This window comes from Perkinsus marinus (assembly GCF_000006405.1).
Source record: "Perkinsus marinus ATCC 50983 genomic scaffold scf_1104296955874, whole genome shotgun sequence".
Taxonomy (NCBI): domain Eukaryota; phylum Perkinsozoa; order Perkinsida; family Perkinsidae; genus Perkinsus; species Perkinsus marinus.
The window spans coordinates 134,488-145,134 of NW_003207677.1; the positions used below are offsets into that span (position 1 = coordinate 134,488).

The window sequence follows — 10,647 nt, forward strand, 5'->3', positions numbered from 1 at the left end:
GGAAGTGAATATGTCCTGTAATGGAACTGAAGAGGGAGACAATGTGGGATAATATGCAAATGGTCGACTTAGAATGTAATTAGGTAAATTTGTAGTCAAGTCGTGTGTGAAATTTCATATACTGTAACTGGTGAGGAAATTCATATATTCGAAAACTGAATTACGTAAGTCAGCTGAGAGTAAGGATTAGCCGTTTCCGCTCCCGACGAGGGTTGGGGCTCACCTCGTCCACGATTTCAGGCAGGCCCAGCAAGGAACACATATTCCTCAATAACTCTATCTGCTGGCCGACCGGGTGCCGCACACCAGACGCTGGTTCATCAACAGCACCTAGATTATACATTCTGAGATGTCAGCAGTATCGACAAAATGAAGAGGACCGACTCGTATGAGCTCTCATCAATGCTTTCTCTCTGCCCATCACTTTCATCTTAGGCTTGGCTTGCTCATTGGCTTGTCGAAGCTGCGTCCGGGTCTGAATGCAATAACACTGAGTAATAACAAAAGAACAGCAACGATAACAACAACAGCTACAACCACAACAACCACAAAAACAACAACAACAACTACAACAACAACAACAACAACTACAACAACGACTACAACAACAACTACGACAACAACAACAACAACAACTACAACAACTACAACAACTACAACAACTACAACTACAACAACAGCAACAACAACAAGAACAATAACTACAAGAAGAAGAAGCCTACGTGTTTCAGTGAGTTTGCCAGCTCTTTCCGTTCGCTCTTCAACTCACCTAACCGTTGCCTGAGACCATCCCCATCCCCTTCTTGAAACCATAGCCACATTGCTTACTCCTGAGAGCCCATCTTGTCGTGAAGCCTCTGAATCTCGTTCTCCTGGTAACTAATCCTCCTATCTCGCTCAGCCAGCATAGTCTTCCTCCTCGCCGAGTCAATTGCATACCTAACTACGTCCGATTCACGATCAGAATCCACCCGAGGCGGCCACCTAGAGCGTTCCTGCTCATGTATTTCCTCCGCTCGAGCCTTCTCAGCAGCAGCCTCGGCCTTTTTCTTTTTCTGCTCGGCTTCAGCTCGACTTTGTTCCTTTTCCTTCATCTGATACTTCAGCATGTTCAGCTGCTCTGTACGCGCCTCAAGTTCAGCCTGATCAGCACAGTCGGGGAGGAGTACTCCCCCGATGACGATACCTCCACTTTGACGAGTCTAGCCGCCGCCTCATCCCTTCCGGTCACCGCCTCGTCTTGTGTCTTGCCTTGTTCTGCCAGTCGTCGTTGTAGCACCTGACTCACACCTTATACACTGTAAGGACTCCTCGATGTTTGCCTGGTTAGCAGTAGTGAGCACTGAGACTTCCTGTTTTAACTCATCAGCCTTGGTGAAGCTCATAGGCTTCGGCTTCACACCAGTAGCCGTCGCACATGCCTCATCCTCCATATCGATCTCCTGCGAAATGGACAATATCATACACTTGGAATTTCAGGACAGGTCCTCTGATCACCTCGAGGAGTGACTTGAACTCATCTGCGCATTCGGCGAGTATCCTTTCTACTATGGCGAAGTTGGAATTGGGATCATCTGAGACCGACTTGAATACTGCGGCTCGAAGTGAGACCCCTCATCAACAACTGTACGAAAGGGCAGCTTTGTGTGAACTTTGGCTTACGTTTATGCTGGCTCATCCGGCTGCTTGCCCGACGATTGCGGTTCCCTCCAGTTACCGAGATGCTTCGACGCTAAGTTGGGGAAGTTACGGTATGCGACTCTCCCGAATATCCGCTTACCGAGCTCGCTGGAATGAGGGCTTTGCTATTTTTCTCTACTAAGGCGATTCCCTGCATGAGCCTCGTTTTTGACTGAGCCACGAGATCAGCATATCTGCGGCTATGAATTCAACAACACGGAGTTGGCCATCAACTTCAACTACAGTCTGGATTGACGTTTGAGCTTCTGGAAAGCTGCTTGGACCTGCACATGCTTACTGATGAAGAGGAAATGCCCGGAGACAGCCCACTTACGTTATTGAGCTCACTGCGGCTAACAGCGACGAGCTCCTCATCTTGCGTACCCATACTTTCCACTAACGTTCTGAAGGAGAAACCATAGCTTTCATTCATTCATTTCATGTTACTCGGGAGCTGCCGCGGGGTTCACAGAAGCCGCATTGCCGTTATCTTTGAAATCACCAAGCATGCCCTGGAGCGAGATAACACCTGGTAGAAGATCAGTGCCAAGATAACTACCAAAATTGACTTCACCTCTAGTAAGACCACCAGCGTTGCCTCCGCCCTGGCCTCCCCCCAGCTGCTCGATTTGCGTCTCTAGATGCTTTATCTTCATATTCAGTATATCGTTCTTGTCACTGAGCTCCTCAACCCTGGTTCGGTATGCTGATATAAAGAGCGGCTACAGGGCAGTCTCATTGACGAAGTCCATTCATCACTATGCTCGAGAATGAGGATAACACGACATGCACGGTGAACTTACTGCGATTTTCCAAGAGAAGTGTCTTAACTTTCATTTCAAAGCGGCCCCTCTCAACACCAAAGAGGGCCTTCATCTCCTCCTCCTTCTGTCGTAGCTGTTGCCTTATCTCCTCCTCCATGTAGATGTCGCCCACAAAAATATTCACCTATAGCGGAATCGCCTCACACTTGGGTGCTCAGACCAATACGTACGTCAGTATCCGATTTGGAAACTTTGCTTATCAGATCCTCTACTTCTCGCGTGCTCTTCAATAATCTTTGCGCACTGGTGCTTGAACCTGAACATTCGCATTGTCACCAGCTCGAGTATTCAGCATTTACTCTCTCTAAAGCGCAAATGGTCCTCAACTTCAATAACGAGGCCTTTCAGCTTAGACCGCATCAGATGCATATCTCGCTGATACGACATCCGGAGGTGCCTACCGTAAATCGGCCAATTTCTGTCACCGTCACAACCAACATTGTAGATGCTCACCGAAAGCTAAGGGCCTGATTCGTTAGTCGCCATAGTGCATCTTCCAGCTTGCCCTGTAGTGTTTCGTGACTCCGTACACACGTGTCTAACTGAACCGATAGCAGTCTGGACTTAAACACTTCTGTTTCCAGGTTCGTGCCAGCAGGTGGAAGAGTGTCAAAGGCCCGGTCAATGATAACCTATAGAAGGAACCGTCGCGAAGATCTTGCGTACCATCCGGTTTACCTTGGAATAGTCTTCTAGTCTCCCCAGCATCGAAGCAAGGGCAGCCCTGATGCTCTTTACAACAGCTTGCTCTACCTCTGGGTTATCACCCAGGTTGTTCAGAGCAGTACTGTATACTGTGTACCTTAGTCAACTACACCTGCTGTCGGCGCTATGTAGAGATCGCCTCACTTGAGTAGTCGATTGAGCTCGTCCTTACAAAGCGCTGACAGATCTGTAAAGTGCTGCTTCAAGTCACCATGAAACATTCTGTCGGCAGGCAGGCCCGGGCCATAGCGGTCAAGCATCTGGAAACGACTCCATCCCCAGTTTTCCAGAGTTCGGGGAAGCACCCACCAGGTCCGTTTCAATCGTCTCTTTAGCAGCCACCTTCTCCTTAGTAGCCGTCCACATCCTCTCAGTGGGGTCCACCGGGCTGAGGAAGAACCTTTCCTCTTTGCTGACAAATTAAACCCTACGGTGCTAACGGTGGTGGCGGTAAAGGCATTCGGAACTTCTCATCAGTATAACGAATTTCGATGCCAGCACTGCGACTTGCCATTCTTGCTACCTACAAACCGAGGAGGCCACTGCCGTATTGAAAAGAAGAGGTTGGATTAGGGGGAAATATGCAAGAAAGTAGAAATTGGGCTTACCGTAGCAGAAATTATTACGAAAAATTACGAAATTTATGAGAAATTCATACGAAATTTCCTACTCACACGACCACTAGTGTCATTCATATCACAGATGAAACTTTCATTCCTCCCGAATAAGCGACTTTCAATAGCGCATACACCCGAGAGATCTCACTTGGCACTTGCCGTCATCTAGCTCTCTTATGCTCTTCTCTGTCGGGCCTTGTATCGAATACGCTGCGTGTTTCATAGCCATACTGAGAGCCACGACAATGATATGATACCATGGGCAGTCCCACGACGTACTTCCTCGCAGCAGTGCTGCTAGCGTACACTGCAGCCTCCACGTTGAACATTCTTGGGGTAGGAGGCCTAGGGGTGATAGTCACAGGCCGTGGCGGCCTTCGCTCTGCAGAGAGCCTTCGGGCTTGCTGTCGTTGAGTTATTCTTTTATCCGTACCCATTATCGAAATTCTTCATAACATAACGGAACTATCAATCAGGGTATGGCAGTTGCAACTAGGGCTTTTCTTTCTTTTGTCTTCTCTATCCTATTTTCAACACCAACAACAACAACAGCAGCAGCAGCAGCAACCCTCTCCTTTATCTTCACATGAGATCAGCGCACTTGACCACAGCCACACCGCATCGATAGCTCTATCCTATTGACAACTCAATACAGTGACGAAGATAACATCCACATCAGGCAAGGGGCACATGGAAGGTGAGTACTGATAACAACCAAAAGAAGCTAAGTGCAAGAGCTTCTACTATCATATCATATTTGCTTGCTGTGGCCCACGCCGACGCGAACACGTAAGGCCTGCCGGTTTTTCACCAGCCGTCGGCGCCACTTATCGGCGAACATTCTGATAGAAACAATGCTTGAGGACTTCCTCCCAGGTGGGCATGCGTGCTACGACTCACTCTAGAAGATCTTCCCCACAGCCACAGTCAACACAGATAAGCATTGAGAAAAACAAAATTATAGTTATGCCAATTAACGCGAGCTGAGAAAAACCATCAAGTCGTCGCGAACGTAGTTCACTGTCATCTCACCAGAACACCCGCCAGAGGGTAAGGGGAATCCTCGAGCGCTTTGTGATGGTGTAAGCGTGCTTCACAGGAGAGGACGGAACAATGTGAACGATACAGTAGTGCTGAATCAAAACTAGCAAATCGAACACATCGGAATGATACAGCATCAACGCGAGGAATTTACACTATAGGTGTTGATGATAATGAGGTTAATGTGAGAGAATTTCGTTGGACGTGTGCAAATTTCGAAATGTAATGAAGGAACCCCTGAGCCCAGCACATATATATTCCAACACTTTTCATACATTCTAGAAAGTACTGCAACATAAAGGGACGTAATTATACTAGGCTCCCATGACCCTAATATCAACTATGAAAACTTTGCCACATTTTATCACACCATCGTGAACTGTATATACACTGTTTCGAACGTTCTTATTATCATTAATAAATTATCGTCTATATTGTATTATAGATATCTTTAGATTTTTAATATACAACATGTTGATATGAACAAGACGTAAGCAAATGGGCTTACCATAAGCCATTCTATGGTCCTTATCAGGACTATGTGAATGATAACAAGACTCCACAGCAAGCGAACACTTCTCCTTAAGAGCTGCCATCTCCTCCTCATCACAACTACTCCCAACGTGAGACGATAAGTCTGGTGGTGCTCGAGGTTCTAAGAAGGAGGAGAAAGGAACAACGCGTAAGCCAGTGATAGTCGTCGTACCAGAAATTGACGAAGTTCCATGGCAAACACCAAAGATACCGCAATAGTCAGCGAGGCACACTGCATCTGACAACACCACGGAGTAGAAGCAAGGACCTTAATCCTGGGCAAACTTTCGGAAAATTGAAGTCAGCGTAAAAATACACTACATGTTATGAAAGCCTGAGGTCGGTGATTTCCCCCAGAACAGATATTAGAAAAAAATGGAGTTTTTCAATGTGAAGAAAATGTCATATTTCGCAACTTATACCACTCGAAAGATCTATGAATTCCCAATCTATTCAATTCTCATATTTACATTCTAAATCAATGTAGGACAATATGCATGTGGTCAACTGCATGTGTTGGTGACAATTTTGAAAATTCTTGTGAACACTTCCACCCAAATTTCTATGCAAACTTTCGTAAGTGAGGAAACTCCTGAGATCAGCTGAAGAAAGCTAACATATATTCCAACACCGTTGCGCATACGAGAGTAAGGATATTCACTTGGTGCATATGGTGAGTATACCCTATGAACAACTGCTACGAAAATTTCAAACAAATTCGACATTTTTCCAGACCCGACCACACGCGAATGAATTCACCTTCGTTTGCTATCTCCATATGCTTTGATTCCATATGTAAATCCAAGTAATGTTCGCTTTTGAAGGCTTTACCGCACACACTACACTGCCACGTTGCGGAACCTAACAGCAACCTAATATACGCCGTATAGACAGCAGCATACTTCTCTTAGGTCTATTCCAAACCTTAGCCTCTTCATGAGCACTCCAAATGTCATTGCCCGCAGAGAGAATGCATGTTGACAGTGCTGGTGGGAGACCCGGCAACACGTCCCGGTCGAGAACCTTTCGTACCGTCCGACCTAATAACACCACCACCACGAGTTGGAAAAGGAGTGGTATGAGAATTCATCACTATTTTTCTAATCACTTTCCTACTCACTTATTCCTCTATTGCACCGATGTTGGAAAGTATTCGAGTAGCCTCTACGGTGAGGCATAGAACATCAACAAAAAAGGCAACTGCAGCCTGATCTCAGATCCAGAAATGGAGTTTCACCCGTTTTCTCTGAAGTGCGGTAATACGCTGTGACAAATGCGATATTCGCGGTGATACACAGTAGTCGTGAAATATATTTTTCACTAGTGTTTTCCATATCACTAGGGTGAAACTCCAATTTATTGACAACACGAACACATCACGTGTTTTCCAAGACGACTATAATGCTTCCGAATAGACAACAGCAACTTCAACTGTAGTATCAACACTCACGTCGAAGGCGTTTTACCTGTAGACTGTGAGGGACGGCAAAGTAACGAGTATTTGGTAGTAAATTTTGCAGAAGTAAATACAGAAATTATCTAAAACTGTGCTACTTGTAACAAGAGCAACACAAATGGTATTTTACTTCCCCGTGGTGGTGACGACGATTTTCATCTCGGTACTTGCTCATTGTACAGCGCAGTTCTGTCGTCCCACTGGTGTATATCCGCATGCAACGCAAGTCGTAACATCACCATTGTTAATCAAGGAACCTAGGAAGAGGCAACAGCATACAGCAAAGTGAGATTCAGACTAACGAACAGCCAGAAACCTGACATATTCTGTATCTATGTCGGTCAACCTCAAGATACTCACATTTTCGGCATCGCCACTGATCAGCTCTATTTCCATGACCACCAGCAACCTTCGTAGAGTTACCACCCACTACTGGACTTCTCTTCACAGCCTTTCCAGAAGGCCCCCGATACGATGCTTTACTAAGCCCTCGTGATTTCCACCTAAATAGAAGGTGTAGTGTCGGACTATATGTACGCTTTCCTCAGCTGAGCCCAGGAATTTCTTCACTATTCATACAAGTGCGCAAAAATCAATAAAAATTTCCTCAGAATTTCCATATTGTCACCAAAACACATAGATAAACATATACATATTTTTCCAAACTGGGGAAATGAGCGAATAAATGCAAGCACAGAGAAAATCATAATTATGTACGTAGAACTTTTGTTCTTGTAAATACGAAGTGTACAATGGAGTTTCACCCGTAATGTGAAAAACATATTTCACGACTACTGCATAGTGAGAAAATCGGGTTTTTCACAGAGTTTTATGCCACTTCACGTTAAACGGGCGAAACTCCACTGATACAGAAAATTAAATTTTTCGAAGAAATTAATCTTGTTACAGAAATATTTTATAAAAATTTTCTTTTACTTCCTCCTCATAGAATAATTCACAATTAAAACTACACTGTAGATATATGTATGTATGAATATTATATAAAATCATTGGAAAAAAAACTAAGTTAGAAAAACACACGTAGAGTCGTAAATGGTATTACTCTTTGCAAGGGTGAACGTCCTCATATCGGTGCTTCAGACACACTTTAACGTGGCATTCAGGACACTGGTAAGAGTTAACTTCCGTCAAACGTTCTCGACAACCCTACGAACAGGGTATGTCCACCAACATGCAAGAGTGCTAGTACCTCTACAGGGCATTTCTGCAGTCGGGGCTTGCTGTAGTCTTCAGGCTTACACGCTGATGAGTTTGAATGCCGCTCGAAAGCAGTGTTTTCTGTCTCGCCAGGTAACTGAAAAAAACCAAGTCCAAGAAAACGTGTACAACATAAAATTCCTCGGAAGAATTACAACGATTACAGTGTGTGTTGATTTGATATGCAAATGTTAGGAATTAGCATTAGCTATTAGAATCGATTAGAAGTATATCGCATAAACAATGTAAGCATTGCTATCTACATAGGATTTTCATATTGTCACCACCAACACACACAGCTGACCATATGCGTATTTTCTCCCAATACTGAAACCTAGTCATGTCGCTCTCAAGTCGCGTAAGAACCCATGATGATCGTCACAATCCAACAATAGCAAAACTGAGAGTTTATGTCATACACTTCCACAGAAGGCGTCTCTCACCCTGCAAAAAATTTAAAAATTTATTCATCACAAGTAGTGAGGAAAATGTATTTTTTCATCGCAAGATAGATATACTTACCAAGTGCACTGAAGATCTGCATAGTGGACAGATGATAACTTGTTGTTTATTATACGAGGCTGAGTCAAGATAGGGACAGTTGTGTGCTTCATACGTCCTATGGTCAAGGCAGAACCTGAGATAATACCAAGTCCATACCACTCCTCGAGAAAATCGTATTACTCTTTATGACATCGATCGCATTCAAAGGGGAGGAAATCCTGTTGGTGACAGTACCGCTCCGCACAGTGAGCTCCGAGATCTGCAAAATCTGTCATGTTACAGTGAAGATACAAACTAACTACAAACGATTATTCACGGGTAAAAACACAACATATGTTGAATTCGAGTAACTATACCGATAAATTGTGATAGAAACGCTCAGGATAATGTAACACGACGATTTACACAGTGAGGGAAATCATCACTCATACCTCCTCTTGAGCTGAAAACGCACCTGATAAGATTGGAAAATATCCGAAAATTTTTGAAAATTCTCCTTAGTGTTTTTTTCAAACTTCTACCCGAATTCACATATATAAACTCCTATAATAAGCAATAGAACTTCCGAGCCGAGGATAGCGAACATATACCCCTATACCAAAATTTCAGATGTTTCCGCAAGCCAACATTCATGTCATTTACGCTGTATATATTCTCATCATTCCATGAGCCCATTCCTGTATCGTCGCGATGGAGCTTAATCTAGGTTTCTATATATTCGCTCTATCCTCTCTGTTGGGTATCGCGTATTACTTCCAACCTCAGCCTCCGAATGCCCATGATAATGATGATGATGCTTCTTCGTCGTAATAGGACTGCGTCCCTCTGATGACGACATGTCACTAGGAGGCGTATGGGTCTTCGGCGTTCCACCGATACTCGTATCTATTACTGTTGAACCTGTAAGCCGCGATGAAAACAAACAGCATTTCCCTTCCGCACCAACCTGGTGATGATTTCTTCTTGCCAGACCCCTTCAGCATCTTGCTAGACCAGCTTCTAAATGACTTCGGTATCGTCCGAGCTGAGCGGCATCCAATGTAGCAAGAACAGGTCGAGTTCGGCAACAGGCCACACTACCTCCGGACAGAGAATGGTCCTTGCTATGCTGATCGACTGCTTGTGTCTCCTCGAGTTGATGCGGAGGAGGGCCCAACGGTAATGACGAAATACCCTCATCTGGATCACATCCATATCATACAGCTCATGCTACTACTACTACTACTACTACTACTACTACTACTACTACTACTACTACTACTACTACTGCTACTGCTACTACTACTACTACTACTACTACTACTACTACTACTACTACTACTACTACTGCTACTGCTACTACTACTACTACTACTACTACTACTACTACTACTGCTACTGCTACTACTACTACTACTACTACTACTACTACTACTACTACTGCTACTACTACTACTACTACTACTACTACTACTACTGCTACTACTACTACTACTACTACTACTACTACTACTACTACTACTACTACTACTACTACTACTACTACTACTACTACTACTACTACTACTACTACTACTACTACTACCTAAGCTCATCGAGCCCGCTTTGTCTTGCAAAGCTTGCTTAAGCTCGAGATTCTGATCCAAGAGAATACGAAAGTCAGATGAAGTCAATTGTGACTGATGTAGAACCGACTCGTACCTAGGCAGTACATTATCATTCGAATCACGGCACCCCGAGTAAATTTCGATACACATAGTAATACTAAATTATTGCCATTCCTCTATACCTTCAACACGTCATCCTAGTAAATCACACTCGATAAAAAAGAAAGAACCCAACGCGTCGTGTAAGGCCTACCGAGACTCCATTGCCCTATACTCTTTCGTCAGCTGTTCAATCTTAGCATCCCTATGAGTAATCTAAACACAGATGATGATGATGATGATAACCAAATGAGTTTGCTAATACCTCAATCTCTAATGTAGAGTATTCAGTTTGCAGCTTGTTGTGAGCAGTCGCCAGCGCGCTGAACTTGGTAACGAGGGCATCATATCTGGATGAGCAAGCAAAGGAGTGGTATGAGATA

At 44.2% G+C, this 10,647-nt stretch overlaps 2 protein-coding genes across 2 annotated transcripts in view; both read right to left on the reverse strand.

Annotated features, from left to right (window-relative positions):
• Pmar_PMAR020421 (merozoite surface protein-3, putative) overlaps positions 1–4,155 on the reverse strand; it is a gene marked incomplete at both ends in the record, with an annotated part of 6,348 nt that extends 2,193 nt beyond the window's left edge. Inside the window, 22 exons of the mRNA XM_002775400.1 lie at positions 224–330; positions 385–475; positions 723–780; positions 829–939; positions 985–1,142; positions 1,187–1,279; positions 1,344–1,442; positions 1,781–1,874; positions 1,924–1,964; positions 2,015–2,084; positions 2,128–2,209; positions 2,255–2,386; positions 2,484–2,628; positions 2,675–2,760; positions 2,804–2,901; positions 2,958–3,136; positions 3,183–3,306; positions 3,354–3,469; positions 3,519–3,597; positions 3,641–3,732; positions 3,975–4,056; positions 4,106–4,155. Of these exons, the coding sequence (XP_002775446.1) occupies positions 224–330; positions 385–475; positions 723–780; positions 829–939; positions 985–1,142; positions 1,187–1,279; positions 1,344–1,442; positions 1,781–1,874; positions 1,924–1,964; positions 2,015–2,084; positions 2,128–2,209; positions 2,255–2,386; positions 2,484–2,628; positions 2,675–2,760; positions 2,804–2,901; positions 2,958–3,136; positions 3,183–3,306; positions 3,354–3,469; positions 3,519–3,597; positions 3,641–3,732; positions 3,975–4,056; positions 4,106–4,155 (2,187 nt within the window). The remainder of the gene's footprint in view (positions 1–223; positions 331–384; positions 476–722; positions 781–828; positions 940–984; positions 1,143–1,186; positions 1,280–1,343; positions 1,443–1,780; positions 1,875–1,923; positions 1,965–2,014; positions 2,085–2,127; positions 2,210–2,254; positions 2,387–2,483; positions 2,629–2,674; positions 2,761–2,803; positions 2,902–2,957; positions 3,137–3,182; positions 3,307–3,353; positions 3,470–3,518; positions 3,598–3,640; positions 3,733–3,974; positions 4,057–4,105) is intronic.
• Positions 4,156–7,028: 2,873 nt separating this feature from the next.
• Pmar_PMAR020422 (arsenite inducuble RNA associated protein aip-1, putative) overlaps positions 7,029–10,647 on the reverse strand; it is a gene marked incomplete at both ends in the record, with an annotated part of 5,115 nt that continues 1,496 nt past the window's right edge. Inside the window, 11 exons of the mRNA XM_002775401.1 lie at positions 7,029–7,114; positions 7,218–7,360; positions 7,921–8,024; positions 8,068–8,172; positions 8,598–8,712; positions 8,760–8,847; positions 9,526–9,603; positions 9,660–9,758; positions 10,144–10,259; positions 10,419–10,480; positions 10,530–10,614. Of these exons, the coding sequence (XP_002775447.1) occupies positions 7,029–7,114; positions 7,218–7,360; positions 7,921–8,024; positions 8,068–8,172; positions 8,598–8,712; positions 8,760–8,847; positions 9,526–9,603; positions 9,660–9,758; positions 10,144–10,259; positions 10,419–10,480; positions 10,530–10,614 (1,081 nt within the window). The remainder of the gene's footprint in view (positions 7,115–7,217; positions 7,361–7,920; positions 8,025–8,067; positions 8,173–8,597; positions 8,713–8,759; positions 8,848–9,525; positions 9,604–9,659; positions 9,759–10,143; positions 10,260–10,418; positions 10,481–10,529; positions 10,615–10,647) is intronic.